Source organism: Sardina pilchardus, chromosome 15, assembly GCF_963854185.1.
Source record: "Sardina pilchardus chromosome 15, fSarPil1.1, whole genome shotgun sequence".
NCBI classification, from domain to species: domain Eukaryota; kingdom Metazoa; phylum Chordata; class Actinopteri; order Clupeiformes; family Clupeidae; genus Sardina; species Sardina pilchardus.
In genome coordinates, this window is record NC_085008.1 from 1,615,089 (window position 1) to 1,641,333 (window position 26,245).

At 42.0% G+C, this 26,245-nt stretch overlaps 3 protein-coding genes across 4 annotated transcripts; all 3 read left to right on the forward strand.

The window, feature by feature from the left end:
• Positions 1-737: 737 nt before the first annotated feature.
• LOC134058328 (receptor-transporting protein 3-like) lies at positions 738-3,226 on the forward strand. Its single transcript, XM_062515593.1, has 2 exons — positions 738-892; positions 2,786-3,226. Exons 1-2 carry the CDS (start codon positions 738-740, stop codon positions 3,126-3,128), a joined length of 498 nt encoding a protein of 165 aa, XP_062371577.1. The 3' UTR covers positions 3,129-3,226.
• Positions 3,227-4,982: 1,756 nt separating this feature from the next.
• LOC134102780 (receptor-transporting protein 3-like) lies at positions 4,983-10,561 on the forward strand. Of its 2 annotated transcripts, XM_062557016.1 has the most exons (3): positions 4,983-5,147; positions 5,306-5,456; positions 9,401-10,561. In XM_062557016.1, exons 1-3 carry the CDS (start codon positions 5,129-5,131, stop codon positions 9,738-9,740), a joined length of 510 nt encoding a protein of 169 aa, XP_062413000.1. In that variant the 5' UTR covers positions 4,983-5,128; the 3' UTR covers positions 9,741-10,561. The 2 variants fall into 2 exon arrangements, with proteins under 2 accessions (XP_062413000.1, XP_062413001.1); XM_062557017.1 differs by lacking the exon at positions 4,983-5,147 and having other exon boundaries at positions 5,160-5,456.
• A 4,405-nt stretch (positions 10,562-14,966) lies between these two features.
• On the forward strand, positions 14,967-25,839 carry LOC134102334 (5-hydroxytryptamine receptor 3A-like). The gene is made up of 6 exons (XM_062556413.1): positions 14,967-15,135; positions 15,632-15,767; positions 21,243-21,264; positions 22,225-22,435; positions 23,536-23,733; positions 25,580-25,839. Exons 1-6 carry the CDS (start codon positions 14,967-14,969, stop codon positions 25,837-25,839), a joined length of 996 nt encoding a protein of 331 aa, XP_062412397.1.
• The last annotated feature ends 406 nt before the right edge of the window (positions 25,840-26,245 follow it).

Sequence of the window (26,245 nt, forward strand, 5' to 3'; positions counted from 1 at the left end):
TAGCACAACTATGATGCTCTACTGCCCCTATTTGGACGGGAGTGGTAAACATACCAGATGGTCCATGTGAACTTTTCTCAACATTCACATGTGTAGCTAAGTTAACGTTTTTATACCGTTTGAGTTAACACACACCCTGCACATTGTATTACTACAGCCTATTATATTTTAATATCTTTTTTTCTTCAAGATAGACTCGTGCCATGTAGACCTACCTGACTTTATTCTGTGAATACTTTAGGCTATCTAGAGATGACTGACCTCACACAAGAAAGACATGTGTTGTTCCCTTTTGAAAATGTAGACATAAAAAAATATCAGGTTTTTTCTGCACCCCCAAAGAGGAAACCACGAGTCAGCAAAGGCAGGAACTCCAGTGTCCACCAGGTGGCAGTAAACAACCATCACATCGAGATATAGTAGCATGTCTGACTGTAAGTCAGCTCTGCATTAAGCATTATAATAGTGGATTTCATGAGGTCCAGTGGCAATTTACTATAGCATATAGAGTGTGTACTTCTTGTCCTCTTGCCAAGTTAGAGCTACTTTATGATAGGCAAGCATACAGGATATGGAAAGTAAACACACTTGCTGGTTTCATTTCTTTAAGTTTCATTTCTGATGCACTGCCCCAGTGTGGCTGCAGACCTTTGCTCAGATAGTTAGATTATAAAGCCTCTATGTGACAGATATAAAGGTCTAGGAACAGCTTACTTGAAAGACAGCTAATGGAAAGAATGGCCCTTGAGTTGTGGAGGAGTATTTTTGGGGGGAAGACTGAAGAACTTGAGGAAGAATATGGAGACAGCTGGAGGATAGAGTTTGATGACTCGATCGAGCCAGAAAAACCCGCCCAGGACTGGTTTAAGTATATTCGAGGAGCTTTTGCAAGGTAATAAACCTATTAATTTAATTTAATTTAATTTGAAAAACATTAATTTACCCATTGTCCTGTTCTTCAGTAATACTGTATTGTGTTTACTCATTAAAAACTAGCCTACTTACACTATTGGTGCACGGCATCCTGAAAATATAGAGAAGGATATTTGTTTGTTAGCAGTTTGTTGGAAAAGAACTAGATAGTAAATTAAAGGCTCGGATCCAAAGTCTAGTAGAATGTGTTGTATTTAAAAGCTGCTGTAAGACAGAAATGCATAATGCTAATTAAAAGACCATTTCATTCTGATACAGTATCTAAATGCTGCAATAAATTAAATGTGTCCTTGAGACACAATGCTCTAAGGAATCAAACAGTGCTCTTAGAAATTAAATGTGCATGGTCTTGAGGTGCTCTTGTTGATAATATAAACAGGAACTAAAATTTAAACGAGAAAAAAGCTGAGTGCTCTTTGTAGAGATCGGTACACTCCAGTATGCAGGGTGCTCTTGAAGTAAAGAAATATCTCTTAACTGAAAAAGTGGCTACTAGGCCTACTTCAGGCAACTCCTGTATTGAGCTAAATTGCCTGAAGTAGGCCTAGTAGCCACTTTTTCAGTTTAGGAACTAAAATTACCCTCTATCAACCAATCAGGAGTCTTTAAAAATACTGACACCTTAACCAGCCAGTGATTATGTGTGTGTGTGTGTGTGTGTGTGTGAGAGAGAGAGAAAGAGAGAAGAGAGAGAGAGAGAGAGAGAGAGAGAGAGAGAGAGTGTGTGTGTGTGTGTGTGTGTGTGTGTGTGTGTGTATGTTTGTGCTACACTTTTGACAAAGAATGTGACTAGTAAGCAGAACCCTCACAGGGTGTCTGCGGGGTACTAAAGGGTATTTAAAGGTAGTAAATGAAATTAGCCCAAATTAAGGCCAGTAAAAAGTAGTAAAAAGTAATAAACGTTATCTGACGAGGTAGGACATTTTCAAACACCCATCAAACTTGGCAATGAGTTTTTCAATTTGTATAACTTACGTACAGGCCTATCTCCTTAAATTACTCAAACTTGTGTTTGAGTAATTTATTTTTATGTTGCAAGTAGGACTCGTTCATGCGCTGACACAAACTTGGTACCTGGCGGCTCCCTTGCTGCAAAACCTCTTTGCGAGTTCGCTGTCATGTAAGCAACACTGCATGCACAGTTTAGATCCTTGAAAAACATCATTCATCATTCATGTGCCATGTGTTAGCCATCAACCTTCATCTATAATATGTAAGGAAAATGAGGTATGTTTTCCAAACAATGTTGCAAAATCCTTTTATCCAATATTATAGCAGCAATACAGTGGCAAGGCACGCAACGATACAGTGGCAGTATGCAATGATACCTGGGACACACTGGTGTCTGAGTGAATACTTAGACAATAAAAGGCACAATATGTACAAAAACTTACAATGAGTAGGGATAGTTCATAGATCTGACTTTTGAAGTTATACAAGGAAGAAATAAATGTAGATTGTTGACTGAATCATGACAGACCTCTGTGACCGTGTCATACTGATCTTCCTCTGTCACCTATTCTATAATTGAATTAGTCACATCTTTGGTCCTCCTGTTTCCAGGTGAGAGCCTGCCATCAACATAGTGGTGCCAATAGTGTCAACATCAGAACATCAGTTAATAAATTGTCTCTCGGACAGATTGTATAGGGCAAAGTCAAAAATCTTACAAATGTGTCCTTCACAGATTCATCTATAATGGCTACATGTGTTAGCCATCATCCTTCACAGATTAATCTATAATGGCTACATGTGTTAGCCATCATCCTTCACAGATTCATCTATAATGGGTGCATGTGTTAGCCATCATCCTTCACAGGCTCATCTTGTCCCTTCCTCTCTGTCCTTGCAGGTTCCAGTGCTCCAAGTGTAAAAAAACATGGCCCTCCAGAAGGGTGCTGGTTGTGTTTCACTTTCACCTGAATAAAAGGGAGAAGAAGGGCACAGTCAAAGCACGTCGCTTCCAGCAGAAGTGCCGAAGGTGCCAGGAGGCCAAAATGGAGGAGCCCACGTTTGACCCAGACAACATCGAGGTGCTGCTGGAGAAGTTGGTGGAGAAAATCCGCTTCAGGTGCTACAGAGAAAACCTGGGCAAGAACAACAGAGGCTTTCGGCCGGTCGGGAGGTCTGTGGGGCCACATGAGTCTGCTCACTGCGAGGCCTGTCTGAGAGGCATCTGCAGGAAAGCAGAATAAAACATTGACTCGTTAGCTGAAGCTGAGACATTTAAAAAATATGCATTATTTGCACAGACAAGCTAGAACGCTGTAGTCCACATGAACACCTTTCCAGCATTAGGGGTGAAAGACCTTGAATTTGTAACATTTAAAATGTACTGTTTATTTACCCTTTAATGTGTAAAAGTGTGAGTTGAATTGAATGAATTTAATAAATAACATTAGTTTACAGTAATAACCATCTGAGTTCACTACACGAGGAAACACGAGAGCATCCTATGCAGAAATGTTTCCAGTCAGAATTGTTCGATCATTGGTCCAAGCTGCTAAGGTGAAAAGTTCCCTTCCACGTCTGTCAACTTTCGGTTTCAGACAAGTTTGTTGCGATTTATTAGTGACAATAAATGAGTTGATAGACCAAGAACATACTGTATCTTTATATGCTGGAGTTATCATGAACAACAACTATGCCTTGAACAACTATGTTCATATTCTGTGCATGTGCGTGTCTGTTTATTTATTCTAACCTAAGAGGTGATGCACCAAGGCCCCAGCTGGCGCAACTGGCCGGGGCACCTGCACAGCATGCCGGCAACCCGGGTTCCATTCCCGCCCCGTGGTCCATTCCGGATCCCACCCCGCTCTCTCTCCCACACTTCCTATCACTCTCCACTGTCACTATCAATAAAGGCATAAACACTTTGACCTCTACAGACCTCTACAGTAGCCATTCTGGCCTGTGCACTTTGACCTCTACAGTAGCCATTCTGGCCTGTGCACTTTGACCTCAACAGTAGCCATTCTGGCCTGTGCACTTTGACCTCTACAGACCTCTACAGTAGCCATTCTGGCCTGTGCACTTTGACCTCTACAGTAGCCGTTCTGGCCTGTCTGCTTTACCTCACTGGCCAACTCTCTTGAATATGCCAAAGCAGGGATGGAACTTAGCATCAGCCAAAAAAATGAAAGTGGCTGGCAGATTTCAGGTGTTGTGTTCTTCACTTCACAATGAACAATCAATACACCAGAGTAAAGTGACAATACTTCTTTACTTGATGAAACTTCACTTCTATACATTACATTCAGTTGCGTGTGTACTACTACTCTATAACAATAGTATCAATGCGCTTGATGGGCACTATATCAATGTAGCCATACACAGAACAGAAAAGCAGTCCTCTCAATATAACTAAAGGAGATCTCATATATATTTTTAAACATAACATCAGGCACAAAATATTGTTTTTGTCTGGAGTGGCTGATATCAGGCACAAAATAATGTTAGTCTTGAGTGGCTGATTTCAGGCACAAAATATTGTTTTAGTCTTGAGCGGCTGCTGAATTTGCTCATTTATCTGTCCGTTTTTAAAAAGTGAAGAGCTGCAAAGACAAATGCAAAAATGTGTCATGATGCAGATATGTCACACTCCAAACAAACTCCAGCTAGGATATAGAAATAAGCACATGACTGGTGGTTGTGTTGGACTGTTGTGTCTTTTCTAGAAACAAACTCCAGCTAGGATATAGAAAGTAAACACATCAGTCTAACAGGTTTTAACAGATTTCATTTCCTTCAGTTTCGATTCTCAGTGGTGTGACCACATAACCTACCATAATCAACGCCACATATTATATTATATATATTATGTCATGTTATTTTATATAGTATTATATTATATTATACTAGGTTCTTTGTGAAAGATTCTCACTCAGCACTCAACACTCTTTGTTGGAAAGACATCTAAAAGGAACCATGTCCCTTGAGTGGCAAGTAGAAAGGAAATAGAAAGTAACCGTATCATCAGTCTGAACTGAAGTCATTTCCTTCAGTTTCATTTCTGATGCGTCACCTCATATCAGTGGTGTGGCCACACAACCTTTGCTCAACAACAGATATTATTTTACATTAGCTTATTTGTGAATGATTTTATAACCTACCACTGTGTGTTGGAAAATATATTTAAAAGGAACCATGTCCCTTCAGGAGTGACAAGTAGAAAGGAGAAAGTAACCGTATCATGATCATCAGTCTAACAGGTTTCATTTCCTTCAGTTTCATTTCTGATGCGTCACCTCATATCAGTGCTGCGGCCACATACAGTAACCTCTGCTCAACAACAGATATTATTTTACATTAGCTTATTTGTGAAAGATTTTATAACCTACCACTGTGTGTTGGAAAATATATTTAAAAGGAACCATGTCCCTTCAGGAGTGGGCAAGACTGTTTGAGCAGAGGACCGGGAGGCTTCATGGGCACAACTGGACTATTACATTTGATGACTCCATCGTGCCAGACAAACCAGCTGCAGAATGGTTTCAATACATCCGGGGAGCTTTTGCAAAGTAAGATTGTGCTATTATTATTGTTGTTGTTGTTGTTGTGGTTGTTGTTGTTGTTGTTGTTGTTGTCAGAAGTAGCAGTAGTAGTAGTACTATGATAACAATATCACATAATTGACATGCGACCTTTGTTTAATATGCTATAAAGTTCAGTGGGTAATATATTTATTTATTTGCATTTTATAAAGTACAGTAGGGTAAGATATTTAAATGTATCATGAAGTCATGCCACAAGAAACCAGTGTTTCTTGTTGTCTTTGACATAAGATGAATCAATGAAGATGAAACTGTTGCAATCTGAATCAATAAAATGAAACTGTTGCAATCTGAATCAATAAGATGAAACTGTTGTAATCTGAATCAATAAGATGAAACCAAAGCAATAAGCAGTCAGTAAAATAAGCAGATCAGTCAGCCAATCAGAGACAGGCCGATTATATTTGTGAAATCTACAGTAGTATCCAAATAGCAGCCCAGTCACAAAATCACCCTTTTGCGCCTGTAGGGCTCTTAGAGCAAGAACACCATGAGAGAAATGAGCCACGGCATCTAAAAAAACAATCAATCTTTACTAACCTATCAATCAAATCTATCAATCTTTACAAAACAATCAGTCAAACATATCAATCAAATCTATCAATCTTTACAAAATAATCAGTCAACCCTATCAATCAAATCTATCAATCTTTACAAAACAATCAATCAAATCGATCAATCTTTACAAAACAATCAGTCAAACCTATCAATCTTTACAAAAGCTCGACAGGGAATGGTATACAAATAAATAGTGTGTGTATGGCATGGTCCCTAAAGCGTATGTATGGCATGGTCCCTAAAGTGTATGTATGGCATGGTCCCTATAGTGTGTGTATGGCATGGTCCCTATAGTGTGTGTATGGCATGATCCCTAAAGTGTGTGTATGGCATGATCCCTAAAGTGTATGTATGGCATGATCCCTATAGTGTGTGTATGGCATGGTCCCTATAGTGTGTGTATGGCATGGTCCCTAGTGTGTGTATGGCATGGTCCCTATAGTGTATGCGTGTATGGCATGGTCCCTAGTGTGTGTATGGCATGGTCCCTATAGTGTACTGTATGTATGGCATGGTCCCTAAAGTGTATGTATGGCATGGTCCCTAGTGTGTATGTATGGCATGGTCCCTATAGTGTGTGTATGGCATGGTCCCTAAAGTGTGTGTATGGCATGGTCCCTAGTGTGTATGTATGGCATGGTCCCTAGTGTGTATGTATGGCATGGTCCCTAAAGTGTGTGTATGGCATGGTCCCTATAGTGTGTGTATGGCATGGTCCCTAGTGTGTGTATGGCATGGTCCCTATAGTGTACTGTATGTATGGCATGGTCCCTAGTGTGTGTATGGCATGGTCCCTAGTGTGTACTGTATGTATGGCATGGTCCCTATAGTGTACTGTATGTATGGCATGGTCCCTATAGTGTGTGTATGGCATGGTCCCTATAGTGTGTGTATGGCATGGTCCCTATAGTGTGTGTATGGCATGGTCCCTATAGTGTGTGTATGGCATGATCCCTAGTGTATGTATGGCATGGTCCCTATAGTGTACTGTATGTATGGCATGGTCCCTATAGTGTGTGGCATGGTCCCTATAGTGTGTGTATGGCATGGTCCCTAGTGTGTGTATGGCATGGTCCCTAGTGTATGTATGGCATGGTCCCTATAGTGTGTGTATGGCATGGTCCCTAGTGTGTGTATGGCATGGTCCCTATAGTGTATGGCATGGTCCCTATAGTGTGTGTATGGCATGGTCCCTAGTGTGTATGTATGGCATGGTCCCTAGTGTGTGTGTATGGCATGGTCCCTAGTGTGTGTGTATGGCATGGTCCCTAGTGTGTGTGTATGGCATGGTCCCTAGTGTGTATGTATGGCATGATCCCTAGTGTGTGTATGGCATGGTCCCTAAAGTGTATGTATGGCATGGTCCCTATAGTGTGTGTATGTATGGCATGGTCCCTATAGTGTACTGTATGTATGGCATGGTCCCTATAGTGTGTGTATGGCATGGTCCCTATAGTGTGTGTATGGCATGGTCCCTATAGTGTGTGTATGGCATGATCCCTAAAGTGTGTGTATGGCATGGTCCCTATAGTGTATGTATGGCATGGTCCCTTGCTATTGTATTCTGTAAACGGTCACATGTATCACTGGGGATCTCTTGTCGTCATTAAGAACAACCTGATTATCCTTCTCTCTCAACCAATCAGAACACAGAATTATTTTGTGTGGGTAGGCAAGTGCTCAAAGGGTGTGGACTCCTGCAGTGGCTTGGTTCAGCAGAAGCTATAATAATAATAATAATAATAATAATAATAATAATTAGAGAGCTAGTAAGAAATGTGATCATTGACTGCATCCTAGAGTTTAGATCGGGCCCAAAAAATCAAGCCCGACCCTACCCGAGCCCGTGCACTTTGTGTCCGAGAACCCTCCCCCCGGCCCAACACATTAACTGTAACGAGCCCGGGCCCGATTTAAACCCTACAATTTTTTATAGGCAAGCCGATATAATTGATGTTCTAACTACAATTCTGAGATGATTGAACTACAGAAATCTGTTTAGAATGATCTTAATGAATAATGCAACAAGGACCAAGCATGTAAACTGGGTAGTTTGTTTATTCTAGGCTACACAATGTACCGTAGCCTGTACAGTAGAGCAGTGTGAAGCGTGCGAGTGAGGAAACGCTGCAGGACACGTGTTGCATTCTGTAGCCCTAACTTGTGCAACTTCACATCTTGTTACGGATGCAATATGAGTATGCAATATGAGTATGCAATATGAGTAGCCTGCAATATGAGTCTTGAATTGGATACCATGCAGGAATTTGCTAGGATCTCAAAACCGGATTCTGAATGTGCCTTGCCATAGAGAAACACATGATAGCGTTGGATTATGAACATACTGTACTATGCCACAAAAGCACGCAAAACATGTGGTAAGTCGAGCTAAATGAAGTTATTATTTTGCTGTCACTTCCTCTGTTGTATAACCTAGAAGGATGTACTGTATTTGGTATTGATATAGCTCTGTCTCCTCCTTCGTCTCATATGTGCCATATCTGTGCGATCACAGTTCGCGAGTTATTCAGAGTAGGCCTAATGGGTGTGCGGGTGACTGTAAATATGATACAAATGTTCATAGCCTACTTGTTTGTAGACAAAGTGTCTTATTGGAAAGCCCCATTTCTGGGGAGCGCTGTGGCGCAGCAGGCTACAGCGCTCATACCACATACGGGTCCGAGTGCCCACGGGGACCCAGGTTCGAGTCCGGCCTGCGGTCATTTCCCAGTCCCACCCCATCTCTCTCTCCCACTTACTTCCTGTCTCACCCTTCACTGTCCTATGCAAAAAAAGCCCCAAAAAATATACTTACAAAAAAAAAGGAAAGCCCCATTTCTGCTGTTTCGTGCGTTAAAGGTCTCATCTCATTGCAACTAATAATCACGGAGCAATGTAACAGAGAAGAGTGTTTTTTTTATGCACTTTGAGTCAATCGGTCTCTAAGGGCTAATTAAGTAAAAAAAAACCTCACACACAAATGTTTGACCAAGGGCCCGACCCGGCCCGGCCGGGGTCAGTGGGGTCAGCGTCGGGTCGGCCTCGGGCAGAGAAGGTGACCTCTACTGCATCCTTCAGAAGTCTTTTTAAATATGTGTGCGTCGTTTTATGTGATAACGTTTCCTCCACCTCATGTCTGGTGTGCTCCTCTCTGCACCTCTGTCTGTGACTTTGCACTTGTCGCCTGTGTTTGTCTCCTGCTGTCATTGTTGATCTGTGTCTGTCTGCTTTTCTTTTATTGCCTTATTTTCTTTAATTTTTACTCTGTACAGCACTTTGGTCAGTGAAAGCTGTGTTTAAATGTGCTTTATTATAAATACATTTTACTGACTTACTTACTTACTTCCCTCCAGGTTCAGCTGCTCCAGCTGTGACAGGACGTGGGGCTCCAGCAGAGTGCTGGTTGTGTTTCAGTTCCACTATGAGAGAGGGGCGAAGAGGGGGACCGTCAGAGCGCGTCGCTTTCGCCAGGAATGCAAAACGTGCGAGGAGACCGAGATGGAGGAGCCCCTCTTCGACTCCGAGAACATCGGCGTGATGCTGGAGAAGCTGGTGGAGAGGATCCGCTTCAGGTGCTACAAGGAGAAGATCAACCTGAAGCGCTCGCGACCTCTCGACTGGACCGAGGGGCCGCACGAGTCCGATCTCTGTGAGGCCTGTAAGAGGGGCTTCTGCAGACAGACGAACAGTTAAACTGCTCTCTGAGCCTTCACGTATGACCAGCAGAGTCGACATTCACAAATACATTACTATACATTACATTAGAAATACCGCACATTACATTACATTACATTACATTATATTACATTACAAACATGCATTACTATACATTACATTGACAATTCTATACATTACTTTAACTCCTCTCCTAATGTCCACTAGGGTGTCTACTGGCTCTCTCTCTCTCTCTCTCTGTGTGTGTGTGTGTGTGTGTGTGTGTGTGTGTGTGTGTCTCAGCATTAGCGTTTTACCATTGATAGCATTAATGGTAAATTATGTCTGTGTGGTATGCGTGAAGTGGTGTTTTGTTTTTATGACAAGCAGTTGTATGCAGCACTGTAATGCCAAAGACAAATTTCCCTTCTGGGACAATAAAGTTCATCTTATCTTATCTTATCTTAAACCATCTACAGACCAGCAGTTAAAAAGGCCATCAAAACTAACCACCTCTCTTCTCTCCAGCAGTAGAAGTCAAAGGCAATAGATAAATGTATTCCAGTTGAATTGAATGAATTTAATATATAGGCCTATCTTGTAAATAAACTTGCCTCCATCCCTATCAGTTATCGGTGTCATAAGTGTACAAATATCCATGAGTCCACTCATGTCAGTTTTAGGCAGCTGTCCAGGGTCTAGCAAAGGATACTGCTGTTTAGCAAATATTCTACAGAACAAATTCAAATCTTCTGACAATAACGATAAGAGGCTCTGTCATGTATAAAGTCTTTGAGTAGAATTGAAGGAAATGAATTATATAAATAATCTTATCAGTGATATCTATAATAGCCATCGGAGCCCACCTACAGTGTGTGAGGTCAACTTTTAATCTTTAAAAAATGCCTTTCTTGCAGATCATAGATTTAAGTTTTAGAACCACTGCATTAACATTATCATTAACATTGTTTATGATATGTAACTAATTTTGTAATGATTTTGTGTCCTAAAATACTGATATTGCATTGCTGTGGTGAAGACTGCATTGGTATATGTGGACTGTCCAGATGGCTACAGTAGTATCGATGCCCAGAATGTCTGGAGGTTATCTACTGATAGCATGAAGAAGACACACCCTTGCTCAACCCAACCAGGAACCAAGCAGCAACAGCAGAATGCCAGTTTCATTACATTACATTACATTTGGCTCAACAATTCTTGGAAAATTCAAAAAAAAAAAAAGGTAGAGTGCAGTAAGAATACTGTATAAGTATTATTGCATAATGAGTGCAATTGTCTAGAGGAATGTGGCTGTCGATTGTCGCCATGTCGATTTCAACAACGTGAGACAAGGTGACACACTAGTGTGTTAACAGATCTTGCGTACAGCCTTGCTCAACTCAAGCACAAACTCAACTCAACTCAAACAGCAACAGCAACCGCGGTTAGGATGCCAGTTAAGAGCAGGTGACAGTAAACACTGTGTTGACATACGTAGCAATCCAGTAGCCTGTGTGAGAGGAGATCTGCATCAGGTGCAGTCAGAACTGTGGATGTTCCAGTAACATTACATATAAATATGATTTACAAGAACACCAGCACGAAGTCTTGTAAAATACAGACACACTGACAGATTTAATTTCTTCCCGTTTCAGTTGTAGCGCATACCCTGCAGGGCTCAAGTGAATAAAGGGCACTACTCATACTGTGTGTTTAAAAAGAAACAAATGTGTTCAAACACATGCATGGGTAATATAGTAGCAAATCTCTGACCTACTGATTAATCTAAATACCCAAAATACCCTCACTCAAAATGCCCCCACTCAAAATACCCTCACTCCAAAATATGTCTACAGATGAATCTGTTCACATAGACACAAAGGTCTGGCTATTGTTCATTCCCCTGTTTCACATGTCTGTGTATGTGTCTGTAGATCTATTGGCAAAAATAAAACCCAAATAGAATGAGTAGGCCTAGCTATTAAATGAGCCTACAGTCAAAATGATGCCAATACTGTCTAAGGCAGGAGACCAGCCTCCAGGCAAAGCGTTTCCCAAAGGCTACTGGCCCATTTTAAGATGTTGGTTTACTAGCGCATGTCTTCTTCCACTTATAATGGAAATACCTTGTTTGTTTTGTTTTTGTTTTACAAGTCTACTCTTGTTTGCATTTGTAAATGTATCCTAAATTCTCCAAGGACCGTAATCTGCATGTGAACACAACTTGTTGCTACCTGCTTGCGGTTGCGGATGGAAACAGCGACATGCAAAAACCAGAAGCACATTTATCAGATAGCCAGCCAGACATGCAGGGGAGGCGGGGAAATGCACATACTCTAACAATTCAGCTGGTTTTGCTTGTCATACGACCTCAAGCTGGTCATTTTAGTTGGTGGTGCTGGTCTACACTGCTGGGTTTTACTGGTCATGCCCACCTGGTAGCCTAACCAGCTACACCAGCAAAGACCAGCAATAGCTGGAAGAATACCAGTTAAGACCAGCAATAGCTGGAAGAAAACCAGTAAAGACCAGCTAAAACCAGCTACCATAAGCTGGTTTCTTGCTGGGTTTTTTCTCAGTAGGAAGTGGATCAATATAGAATAAAAGATGAGCATTTTATTAAAAATGTTGTAAAAGTTTGCTCATGCATCTTGGTCAATGTCCTAGGTCTCAAATGAAACACTTGGATTGTATGTCAGGGGTTCTGATATAGAATGACTACACAAAATCATGGAATGTGTGGAATTGAAGCCAGTATGTTAAAATTGACAAAAAGAGGAATTGTGTAAGTATATACAGTAGCTATAGCTACTTACTTTAGCTATAGGCACAGTGGAGAGAGGTGCATCGTGGTAAACAAATGTGCCCTATAGGCACCGCATGTCACATCCATACATACAGTAGTAGATGACATGAGACTACATTCTGTATGCAAAACATGGTGGGTGTCTATGTGCAGACCCAAGCGAGGTCAACACAAGTACAGTACACTGATGCAGAACTGACAGAGATAAATGCTGCTGTTCGCACACTGGACTGGGATTCAGGGCACTCCATTCAAATGGCCAGAGACACTGCAACCGCTCAGCAGGTAAGCAAATCTAATGTCCATATTATGCAGTGAACGTCAACATACATTTTAGATGCACAAATGACTAAATGGAAATGAATTGACATAATTCATGAATGTGACAGGTGCTGCAATGGAGTCTGCGGGGCCAAAGGACCACGGTTCTCCTCGGTCTACTGCTGCTAAGTAGGAACTGGACACTAACATGCAAACATGAACTTGGAGAAACTATACAATAGTTACAAAATGTTCTTATTCTACACATACACTTTATCCACTTCAATGCACATCGATATTCATAAAGACATTTTATCTATAAAAATTATATTTTATATAATTACATATTGGTTAGTTAATTAAATAGTTAATAATTAGTTAGTTAAATAAAATCCTGGTCAGCAAAACAACTCAGATTAAGGCATGAGGTTCTTTCAAAATGTGAATTTTGTAGCGGAAGATATCTAAATTATTATTTACACTAAATCATTTTTAAAAGTTTTGAGTTCTGAGGAATGCATTTTATACGTTTGGTAATTTACCGTAAAATGATGCATAGTAAGGGAAAATACACCCATTCAGGACGGAACCAGACCTGACAACTCTTGTGGACTGCACCCCTTAAGTAGTGTTCAGACCTGACAAGTCTTGTGGACTGTACCCCTTAAGTAGTGTTCAGACCTGACAAGTCTTGTGGACTGTACCCCTTAAGTAGTGTTCAGACCAAAGATTTGCGACGAGACGAGCCTTGACGTTCTAAAACCTTGCAACTCCGACTAAACATGTTGAATGCTTTGCGACAGCTTGCAATTACGTGCAACATTTAGTTCACATTGCTGCAATTCGATCTTGTCCCATCGGGAGTCTTTGGTGTGAGTTGGGCCTTATATTCATGCTAGGTGTACTCCTGTCTCTCAGGTGTGTTCATACTCCAGCCTTGTTCTTGTGTCTCAGGTGTGTTCATACTCCAGCCTTGCTCTTGTGTCTCAGATGTGTTCATACTCCAGCTTTGCTCTTGTGTCTCAGGTGTGTTCATACTCCAGCCTTGCTCTTGTGTCTCAGGTGTGTTCATACTCCAGCCTTGCTCTTGTGTCTCAGGTGTGTTCACACTAGAGCCTTGTGTCCCTCAGGTGTATTCACACTAGAGCCTTGTGTCCCTCAGGTGGGGTCTTTAAGGCTGCTGGGGGTCTGAACTGCACACAGCCGAACACAGAGTCGCTGCTGGCTGCTTTCAGAGAGAGTGTGTTTGACATGAGCCCAGTCCGCCCTGTCCAGGACCTGACCAGCCCCACTGTGGTCGGGGTATTTTTCACTGTCTATGGCATCTTGGATGTGGTGAGTCAACCCGTACTGTTTTTGTAATGCACGAAATGGCAGTCATATTAACGTCATATTGCCATAGTCATGAGTGGCATATTATATCTAACCTTGACCTTGACCTTGACCTTGACCTTGCATTGATATTTTATCTCTAGGATGAAAAGGCACAGCTGCTGAAGACCTTCATCTGGCTTAGCTTGGTGAGCATGTGTATTCAACCGCACAGTTTTTAATATGTACCGTCATTTTCCAACTATTAACTGCGTTTTGTACCTTGATTTTGCTAAATTTCTTCAGCGACAAGGTTAATACACGGGGACAGTTAATATGGTCTAAATGTGGTTTCATTGTTTTAACATCAAACTGTGTCCTGTGGCTTATACACAATGCGGCTAATACACAGGAAATAAATTGTTGAGAATAATGTAGGAAAGTGTGTGTTCCCTCTAAACTAATAGATCTGTGTTTCATTTACAAAGAGCTGGCAAAATGAGTTTGTAAGCTGGGATGCTGAGGACTGCGGTGTGGATAAAATCTCTCTGCCCAGGGCCAACCTCTGGATACCAGATATCGTCATCAATGAATTGTTTGTGTGAACTGCTGCATTGTTGTCTAAATTCCGGCCTGTATCAAGCAACCATCAAGCACTATTAATAAATACGCTAATATCATAACATGCGTTTAGCAACCACATTGATTAATGTTATGTACATACATTTTTCCTAAGGAGGAGATATCTGTAAAATTCTTAAAGGTCTCATCCTCTTCCATCTTGTGTGTGTGTGTGTGTGTGCGTGTGTGTGTGTGTGTGTGTGTGTGTGTGTGTGTGTGTGTGTGTGTGTGTGTGTGTGTGTGTGTGTGTGTGTGTGTGTAACAGCATGGAGGCCAACACTGGCCCAGACACCTACTATGTGCATGTGTACAGTGATGGCACGGTGGTTGACATGGCACCCGTGAAGGTGGTCAGCTCCTGCAATCTGGACATCTACACTTTCCCCTTCGACATTCAGAACTGCACGTACAGCTTCAACTCCTACCTACACGCAGGTAAACGCACTCAAGTCCTACTGTATATTACACGCAGGTAAACGCACTCAACTCCTACTGTATATTACACGCAGGTAAACGCACTCAACTCCTACTGTATATTACACGCAGGTAAATGCACTCAACTCCTGCTTACATGCAGGTAAAGGTAGACAAAAGAGACCACTTTTGAACTGTGAAACTCTGCATGTTCATTAAGCGCTTATGAACCAGTGTGATATGTCCACAGTGGCCAAACACACTTAAACACAAGGCTGTATTGATTAGCAGTGTGATATGTCCACAGTGGCCAAACACACTTAAACGCAAGGCTGTATTGATTAGCAGTGTGATATGTCCACAGTGGCCAAACACACTTAAACGCAAGGCTGTATTGACTAAACGCAAGGCTGTATTGATTAAACGCAAGGCTGTATTGACTAAACGCAAGGCTGTATTGATTAGCACCTTTCATGTTGTGACCCGTGATTTGTATTGTTTTGTTTCGTGATGTCAGCTGATGACATTCGCCTGACGCTGGAGGCGGCTGCGGAGGACATCCTGGACACATCCAACGCCTTCATGGAGATGCAGGGCGAGTGGGACCTGATCAACATGACGTCATTCCAGCCCAACATCACCGACCCGCACATGTGGGATTACCTCTACATTCATGTATGTGTACGAGGAGGTGGGATTACCTCTACATTCATGTACTGTATGTGTACGAGGAGGTGGGATTACCTCTACATGCATGTATGTGTAGTGTACGAGGAGGTGGGATTACCTCTACATTCATGTATGTGTACGAGGAGGTGGGATTACCTCTACATTCATGTATGTACAGTGTACGGGGAGGTGGGATTACCTCTACATTCATGTATGTACAGTGTACGAGGAGGTGGAATTACCTCTACATTCATGTATGTACAGTGTACGAGGAGGTGGGATTACCTCTACATTCATGTATGTGTACGAGGAGGTGGGATTAACTCTACATTCATGTATGTGTACGAGGAGGTGGGATTACCTCTACATTCATGTACAGTGTACGGGGAGGTGGGATTACCTCTACATTCATGTATGTGTACGAGGAGGTGGGATTAGCTCTACATTCATGTACAGTATGTACAGCAGTGGCGGACCGTCAGGGCCTTCAAGGCCTTCTCTGAAGGCCTAACTATTTCCAAACGAATGAAAAATACTAGTGTCTTTAATAACATTTTACTTAACCATTTATTATTTGCTCCTGCTTCTCCTTCCCCGATCGTTCTCGACTACTACCGCTGTCGGCTATGTGATTTGATTGACAGACTGTCTGAACAAATAGCGAGAGTGTGCGATATATTTTCATCCAATCCCATGAGTTCCCTTGTTAAGGCCCGCATCAGGCCTTCACAAGGAATCACTGCGTTTACGGTACCTAAGCAACCATTCGAAATCATATATTTGGATTCGGGTTGATTGATGGCTACATCTGACTAATTAGCCAATCAAATCGACCTATTATGGCGAGGTAGGCAGGTCTGACTGCAGCTAGGCCTGCAATGTTCGAAAAGAATACCCGGAATCGTTCATCACAAATGTTAACGCTGTTTGAGGCGTTTACTGTCTATGGCTTGACGTGAGGAACATCTTGTGCCAGTGTCAGAATCAGACTGGACTTCAATGGATAAATAAATGTGTCATACTGACATGACTATGGTTATAGTTATGAATAGTAAATAAACCATCATTAAGCAAAAATAATGGAGGCTATAGTGTCAGCTGGACTAGCAGATATCGATAGTGCTACACATAACGTCAGCTATAACTCTGCACGTAGCTGGTCACTATGCAGGAATTGGTAAGTTTTGTTTCATGTTTATTTCATAACATAAGACTTGAAATAAATGCTTGTTATCTGGCCCTTTACTATATAACAAACGTGTTTTAGTGCTGCTTGGTTACGACTAGATTGTTAGCTTGGTACGACTAGATTGTATGCTAGCTTGAAGTTGTGTGCGAGTTGATGAGACTTTGGTGAAGCTGTCGGGATCGGCATCATGTCAAACTGTCATTTGATTCCCTGCCCTCCAAGGTCTGGTTTACTGCCAGTCTTACGGTGTTCATTTTAGGACATCCTCAGACTCAGGTGTCAGACTCAGAAAAACCTCTGTCATCCTCAGACAAAACTGTGTCAGCGTCAGAAAAACCTCTCTCATCGTCAGACAAAACTTTCTCAGCGTCGGAAAAAACTTTGTCATTCTCAGACAAAACCGTGTCAGAAAAACCTCTCTCATCGTCAGACAAAACTTTCTCAGCGTCGGAAAAAACTTTGTCATTCTCAGACAAAACCGTGTCAGAAAAACCTCTCTCATCGTCAGACAAAACTTTCTCAGCGTCGGAAAAAACGTTGTCATTCTCCGACAAAACCGTGTCAGAAAAACCTCTCATCCTCAGACAAAACTTTCTCAGCGTCAGAAAAAACTCTCTCATCCTCAGACAAAACTGACAAAACATACAAACATAATTGAGATTACAGTATTTCTGTCTAAAATCATGCATGATAGGCCTACCAATGAATCATTCCATAGGGCACGGAATGAATAATTTAATTAGTCTGTGAACCGAGCTAACTAGCTAGCGGACGCTAGCTTAAAAAGCAATGGAAGTGAATGGCAGTAACCATGACAAATAGCTATGCGCTGCCAGGTCACTAACAGTTGAAAGACTCCGCTTAAACTGTATACCGTTGCAAGTTCACTTGAGTATAAACTACCCACTTTACCTAATATCACTAATGTTATTCAGGTAGTTGTCATTTCAAAGAATGACACAGCTCCGTTTAAAATGTTACCTTAGATAGGCGGCTAGCTAGCTAGCCAGCAACCAGACAGTAACCAACAGCAGCATGGTCTGATATTAAGTTATTTTCTTAACAAATCCATACACTAAAAAATACACTATTAGGCTTGAAATGATCGGGAAAATTTACAGATTATGACAAAATATTCCAAAATACCGTCAACAAATCCAGAAAGCCATAATGACCAATTTATTGATAACATTCCACAAGTATCCCATTGATATTAATGCAGCGAGGGCGTACTCCCCTTGAGGGGCTAGCAGCTAGCTGTCTGGTTGCTGGCTAGCTAGCTAGCCGCCTAGCTAGGTAACATTTTAAACGGAGCTGTGTCATTTCTTTGAAATGACAACTACCTGAATAAGATTAGTGACATTAGTTTAAGTGGGTAGTTTATACTCAAGTGAACTTGCAACGGTATACAGTTTAAGCGGAGTCTTTCAACTGTTAGTGACCTGGCAGCACATAGCTATTTGTCATGGTTACTGCCATTCACTTCCATTGCTTTTTAAGCTAGCGTCCGCTAGCTAGTTAGCTCGGTTCACAGACTAATTAAATTATTCATTCCGTGCCCTATGGAATGATTCATTGGTAGGCCTATCATGCATGATTTTAGACAGAAATACTGTAATCTCAATTATGTTTGTATGTTTTGTCAGTTTTGTCTGAGGATGAGAGAGTTTTTTCTGACGCTGAGAAAGTTTTGTCTGAGGATGACGAGAGAGGTTTTTCTGACACGGTTTTGTCTGAGAATGACAAAGTTTTTTCCGACGCTGAGAAAGTTTTGTCTGACGATGAGAGAGGTTTTTCTGACACGGTTTTGTCTGAGAATGACAAAGTTTTTTTCCGACGCTGAGAAAGTTTTGTCTGACGATGAGAGAGGTTTTTCTGACACGGTTTTGTCTGAGAATGACAGAGATTTTTCCGACGCTGAGAAAGTTTTGTCTGAGGATGAGAGAGGTTTTTCTGACACGGTTGTCTGAGGATGACAGAGTTTTTTTTGACGCTGAGAAAGTTTTGTCTGAGGATGAGAGAGGTTTTTCTGACAGAGGTTTTTCTGACGCAATTTTGTCTGAGGATGAGAGAGGTTTTTCTGACGCTGACACAGTTTTGTCTGAGGATGACAAGGTTTTTCTGACGCTGAGGCAGTTTTGTCTGAAGATGACGGTAGTTTTCCTGAGTCTGAGGATGACAAGGTTTTTTCTGACGCTGACACAGTTTTGCCTGAAGATGACAGAGGTTTTTCTGACGCTGAGGCAGTTTTGTCTGAGGATGACGGATGTTTTTCTGAGTCTGACAACTGAGTCTGAGGATGTCCTAAAATGTACACCGTACAGTCTACTGCCCTGCTAGTTTAGTCCGACTTTTGATCTCTTTGAGTTTTGTGGAAATTATTGGTGAAATCCGTGGCATGGCCATAACGTGAGCTGGCAATTAATGCCAATGCCTATGGCATTTTGAAGTAGCCAACAAGCAGTGGCAACATTAGGGCAATACGTTTTGTGACTGTTTAATATCATGGGTGGTGTGCTGTGACATTTTCTGTTGAGACATTTCTCATAGTGTACCGTGAAGGTTTGGCAAACACTGTAGCAAAGATACTGACTGTAGGATAGCCTAGCCCTGTAGTTCCACATGACTAGCTTTTGAGTAATCGGAGCAGCAGCGAAGCAACCTAAAATAATAGCACTGTACACGCCACAGCTAAATAGAAGAGCTCTAGAAACAGTCTGAAACAAGTAAGCCGATGGCCTAAATATTTAAAGTAGGGCCTAGTCTGCTCAAACCCATGCTGCTGATAAGGATAATGGCCAGGTCCCAATAAAGATGTTATGTTTACCAATAAACAATGCGGAATTCAGCTCGGACGTATTTGTTTATGTAACGAAAATAGTGATACACCGACTCGCGTTTGAAAGAGAAAACGTTTCTCTCCCACTGTGAAATGCAGGGAAATTGCACATTTTAACCTTGTAATGTAAAAAAAAATCTGCGGGGGAATCCCCCCGCAACGCCCCCCTAATTTATTTATTTTTTGACAAAAAAAATAGTCATTATTGAAGGCCTAATTGCTGAACTCACGGTCCGCCACTGATGTACAGCATAGACATATATACATATATATATATCTATGATGTACAGTATACGAGGAGGTGGGATTACCTCTACATTCATGTATGTGTATGAGGAGGTGGGATTACCTCTACATTCATGTATGTACAGTGTACGAGGAGGTGGGATTAACTCTACATTCATGTATGTGTACGAGGAGGTGGGAATACCTCTACATTCATGTATGTACAGTGTACGAGGAGGTGGGATTACCTCTACATTCATGTATGTACAGTATACGAGGAGGTGGGATTACCTCTACATTCATGTATGTACAGTGTACGAGGAGGTGGGATTACCTCTACATTCATGTATGTGTACGAGGAGGTGGGATTACCTCTACATTCAGGTATGTACAGTATACGAGGAGGTGGGATTACCTCTACATTCATGTATGTACAGTATACGAGGAGGTGGGATTACCTCTACATTCATGTACAGTATACGAGGAGGTGGGATTACCTCTACATTCATGTATGTGTACGAGGAGGTGGGATTACCTCTACATTCATGTATGTACAGTATACGAGGAGGTGGGATTACCTCTACATTCATGTATGTGTACGAGGAGGTGGGATTACCTCTACATTCATGTATGTACAGTGTACGAGGAGGTGGGATTACCTCTACATTCATGTATGTGTACGAGGAGGTGGGATTACCTCTACATTCAGGTACAGTATGTGTACGAGGAGGTGGGATTACCTCTACATTCATGTGTGTGTACGAGGAGGTGGGATTACCTCTACATTCGTGTATGTGTACGAGGAGGTGGGATTACCTCTACATTCATGTATGTGTACGAGGAGGTGGGATTACCTCTACATTCATGTATGTACAGTATACGAGAAGGTGGGATTACCTCTACATTCATGTATGTGTACGAGGAGGTGGGATTACCTCTACATTCATGTATGTACAGTGTACGAGGAGGTGGGATTACCTCTACATTCATGTATGTACAGTATACGAGAAGGTGGGATTACCTCTACATTCATGTATGTGTACGAGGAGGTGGGATTACCTCTACATTCATGTGTGTGTACGAGGAGGTGGGATTACCTCTACATTCATGTATGTACAGTGTACGAGGAGGTGGGATTACCTCTACATTCATGTATGTGTACGAGGAGGTGGGATTACCTCTACATTCATGTATGTGTACGAGGAGGTGGGATTACCTCTACATTCATGTATGTGTACGAGGAGGTGGGATTATAACTCTACATTCATGTATGTGTACGAGGAGGTGGGATTACCTCTACATTTATGTATGTGTACGAGGAGAGGAAGAGCTCAAGAAATCATTTCCAACACCTCCATCTTGTTAAGTATTAAAACTATATTTTAGTCATTTTATGTACATTCATGTACTTATATATTTTGTACATGAATGTACTTTATTCAGTATCTATGATTTGTTATGATGTGTTAAAATAATGTGGTATGAATGATGAGTGACATAATAAAAAAATTTAGGCATTCATTTATTCCTTACTTTGAATCTAAGGTGCATTAGAGTTGTACACGTATTAAAGTAGCTCTAAGTCATGGCGGGTAACGTCGGGTAACCGAGTTGGACCAGGTTGTTTTTGTTTTTTTAGCGTGTATTCAGGACACAGGCAGCTGTTGTTTGTTATATGTGACAAAAAAATGTTTTAGCTTTAAAACCACATATCATCGCTTTAAGTGTTAATTCCACCTTTAAGTGTTAATTCCATAGTCCCATAGTACCCAATGATGTTAGTAACTCAGAGGTGTAGGGAGTTAGTAATCAGGAAACTCAAAAATACGAAACTCACAAATGATGTGGCAAATACAGATTAAGCTCATACTGTAGATGTATTGTGTTAATAAATGTTTTATAAACCTGCAACCTGCGTGTCTGTGGGCTCGTGTAAGGTTAGCGTAGGGAGGGAGGGACCATTGTAATGTCTTCTTCTGCATCCTGTGTGGGCTCGTGTAAAGTTAGCGTAGGGAGGGAGGGACCATTGTAATGTCTTCTTCTGCATCCTGTGTGGGCTCTTGTGAAGTTAGCGTAGGGAGGGAGGGACCATTGTAATATCTTCTTCTGCATCCTGTGTGGGCTCGTGTAAGGTTAGCGTAGGGAGGGAAGGACCATTGTAATGTCTTCTTCTGCATCTCTTCCTCAGCTGATCCTGAGGCGGCGGCCCACCCTGTACGTGGTGAACCTGATCATCCCCAGCTGCTTCCTCATCACTCTGGACCTGTTCAGCTTCATTCTGCCCCCACAGAGTGTGGACCGCTCAGCCTTCAAGATGACCCTCATTCTGGGCTACACCGTCTTCCTGCTCCTCATGAACGAGCTGCTGCCCGTCACTGGAAACACCATTCCACTCATCAGTAAGATCAACAGGGTCCACCATGTAACCAGTAATGACACACCATTCCACTCATCAGTAAGATCAACAGGGTCCACCATGTAACCAGTAATGACACTCCATTCCACTCATCAGTAAGATCAACAGGGTCCACCATGTAACCAGTAATGACACTCCATTCCACTCATCAGTAAGATCAACAGGGTCCACCATGTAACCAGTAATGACACTCCATTCCACTCATCAGTAAGATCAACAGGGTCCACCATGTAACCAGTAAACACCATTCCACTCATCAGTAAGATCAACAGGGTCCACCATGTAACCAGTAAACACCATTCCACTCATCAGTAAGATCAACAGGGTCCACCATGTAACCAGTAATGACACACCATTCCACTCATCAGTAAGATCAACAGGGTCCACCAGTGTAACCAGTAATGACACACCATTCACCTCATCAGTAAGATCTACAGGGTCCACCAGTCTCTAGCAGGACTCTACAGGGTGCCTCAGTAACCAGTAATGAAACACCATTCCACTCACCATAAACAGGGTCTAGTCCAGAGTAAACAGGGCCTAGCGTACCTTGTAAAAACAACAGTGAGCAAACGACAACAGCAAAATTCCACAGTTCCCCACAGTTCCAGTCTTAACACCAACACCAGGACTAAATATCTCCGTAATAACGTCAGTGACTGTATGAGTAGAAGTTTCATTTTAAGACCAACTTTATGAAGATTCATTCTGAGGCAGCGCAATACCCTGTTAACACAGCAACGTTAACCATTTAAACAAGTGGACGATGCAGAATCTCAAAAATCCTTTGCGGCTGCAATACGGTGATTGTGTGTACTTTATGATTCCTCCTCCGTAGACGTCTTCTTCTCTCTCTGCCTGGTGATTCCTCCTCCTCATCTTCTCCTGTCTTTGCCTCGCGATTCCTCCTCCTCCTCATCATCTTCTTCTCTCTCTGCCTGGTGATTCCTCCTCCTCCTCCATAGACGTGTTCTTCTCTCTCTGCCTGGAGATTCCTCTTCCTCATCTTCTTCTCTCTCTGCCTGGAGATTCCTCTTCCTCATCTTCTTCTGTCTTTGCCTGATGATTCCTCTTCCTCCGTAGACGTCTTCTTCTCTCTCTGCCTGGCGCTGATGGTGGCAAGTCTCCTGGAGACCATCGTCATCACCAACATCCTGCACAGCGCCAGGGACAGGACAGTGCCTCGCTGGCTCCGAACTCTCGTCCTGGAGGTCATGGCTCGCCTCGTCTGCCTGGTCCAGAAGAAACCAGATGACCAGGTCCTAGTGATGCAGAATCAAAGTTAGTATGTGTGGGTTGCTGATGCGTCTCCCTTGGAACAAGAGCAGTCAGTCGACTGCACACCCGTGCCCCTTTATTTGTCAGTAAAAAAGTTGTAAACACATTAGGTACTGTATATAATAGAGGTTGGATGACCATCCAGTGGAATATGCTGCTCTTATGATGGGAAATAATACACAGTATTATGAGTATTTATGATTTATGATACACAGTATTTACTACACATAATACAGTATACAGTACACATATACCCTCAGTGAGCCTCTCAGTGAAGTGCTCTTAACCCTCTAACCGCCCAAGGCGCCGTACGGCGACAAGCAACAACACTGATTAAAACAGACGGTAGATCCGAGTAGGGTGACAAATCGCCTTTGTACTCTCCACCACTAGTTGGCAGACATCCAGAGCTTCGATTCAAGCCCAAATTCGAGTAAAAAAGTTTTCAGGAAGTGCCTGTATTACTTGCGAGAAACAAAAAAAAAAGACGCATTTCCTGTTTATAACGCGGAAGTGAAATGCGCGATCGCTATGCACAAATTGAAGCAGAAAAACGGCAAATGTTAAAAAACAAAGTCGTGTGTTATGAAGTCTTGGGTCTGTAAGTCACCTACTCTGATTCTGAAGGAGAATATCTGCCTTTTGAAGATTATGATCGGTCGTTCATTGGCAGTGACAGTCAAGATGCGTCTGTGAATGGAGGTGGGTCTTTACGTGTGTACGTCAGTGTTTACCTGCAGCAATGTTGACCAAAGGGTTCAAATAAGCATGGTGTGCTTGGTGCCAGTGATAATCATGATGATAGTGTCTGTAATTGACATGGTACAGACAGCAGGTCTAGTAAAAATAGGGCTCTGAAGAACTACAAAGTCATCCGCGATAGGAACTGATTTGACCAGGCTACTTTATTATATAGTAACATAGGGATTGTGGTAATACTAATAGTTTACTATTGTTGGTTTACATGTGGCTGTGGTCCTGTTTGTTTGTCATGTCGGAGAAATTACAAAAATCAAAGTAAAACTGCTCAAATGTGTTCAACAACCAGTATTTACTGAAATGTGCATAATTTGACGCTATCGCCATCCTGTGACGTCATAATATGCAAATTAGATGAGTAAATTTACTCCCTTTATAAACTTTAGTTCATACTCAATGATTTTCACATTTACAGTAGGACTTTATCTCTGACCACTTTCAAGCCATGGCCTTTTGAATTTTTTATGCAAAAATCCAAAAAAACCCGGGCGGTTAGAGGGTTAAGACTAGAGGTCTTTTTTATGTTGACTAGTGTCAACATCTAGAGAAACTGAAAAATGAGTCTAGCCTGCGGTGTCTGCGCCACGGACCACCTGCTTTGAATGGACAGGGCCTCTTGCACAGCATGCAAACTAGCTATCCACGGAGCAGCACTTTTGCATGGAATTCCCCAAAGTCAGTGACTAGACCATGTCTTCCAACATGCTGTGGTAGAGCATGCCATAAGCTTGCTGTGGTAGAGCATGCCATAAGCTTGCTGTGGTAGAGCATGCCATAAGCTTGGCCAACAAAAGTCATTCATCAGGACTCCAATCTAGTCTTGTTATGTCGTTTGCATAAGACGATCCTGTTTCCCTGGGGGGGTTTTGACTGTATAATGAGTGAACAATCTCTTTTCTCCTTTCATGTACACAGACTATACAATAAGTATCTAATGTACACAGACTAAACAATAACAAAGTATCAAATGTACACAATAAATATCAAACACCCACCATTAGCGTTAGAGGTATGTGAAGGTGTGAATAGGAGTTTGGAATATTCTACATGGAACGAGGATTTTAAGATCTAAACTCTGTCCTTGTTGTAGTGGCGCCCGTGATTCTGAGTGTAGATGCGAGTGAAGCAGTGGATAGTGACCCACATCTGCAAGTGCTTCAAAACCTGGAGAAGGAGCTGCAAGCCATCCGACAGCAGCTGGAGAAGAACATGAGAGTTGACAAGAACACAGAGGACTGGATGCATATTGGCAGAGTCGTCGATCGCTTCTTATTCTGTGTCTACATCCTCTTCATCACCTGCAGTTTCATCACTATTTTAGTTATATGGACTCACTGGTACAAGCTCTAAAAGCACCACTCACCACAGGGGGGGGGGGGGTGTCTGGGGGGAATAATGTGATGGGCATGATTTGAGTGGTATAAATGATTAAAGTTTTAATTCATCTCACTAAAGTTAATTTGATGCAAAATCAATTCATGGGTTTCATCAGGTCCCTTTTTCACAGGTGGGTTAATCAAGCAGCATGCAGTTAACATTCATAATCTAGGTGCATGTTTTTATACACCTGTGGAAAGGGACCTGATGAAACTCATGAATATGCAGATGTAACACCATGGGCAAGACCAGGCAAACATTGATACAGTAAGTCAGCTCCAGGTTCCCACATGCCATATGATAACTGTGGTTCAGGCACGAGAAGTACATGGGAAGTATATGAGAAGTACATGGGAAGTACATGGGAAGTGCATGGGAA

Excerpts from the sequence above, each read along its gene's own strand:
- LOC134102780 (XM_062557016.1), top strand. Across the intron at positions 5,457-9,400 it reads ATCCGGGGAGCTTTTGCAAA|GTTCAGCTGCTCCAGCTGTG; the intron begins GTAAGATTGTGC and ends ACTTCCCTCCAG.
- LOC134058328 (XM_062515593.1), top strand. The coding sequence starts at position 738 with ATGGCCCTTGAGTTGTGGAGGAGTATTTTTGGGGGGAAGACTGAAGAA. Across the intron at positions 893-2,785 it reads ATTCGAGGAGCTTTTGCAAG|GTTCCAGTGCTCCAAGTGTA; the intron begins GTAATAAACCTA and ends CTGTCCTTGCAG.
- LOC134102334 (XM_062556413.1), top strand. The coding sequence starts at position 14,967 with ATGGAGGCCAACACTGGCCCAGACACCTACTATGTGCATGTGTACAGT. Across the intron at positions 15,136-15,631 it reads CAACTCCTACCTACACGCAG|CTGATGACATTCGCCTGACG; the intron begins GTAAACGCACTC and ends TCGTGATGTCAG. Across the intron at positions 22,436-23,535 it reads AAACACCATTCCACTCATCA|ACGTCTTCTTCTCTCTCTGC; the intron begins GTAAGATCAACA and ends CTTCCTCCGTAG.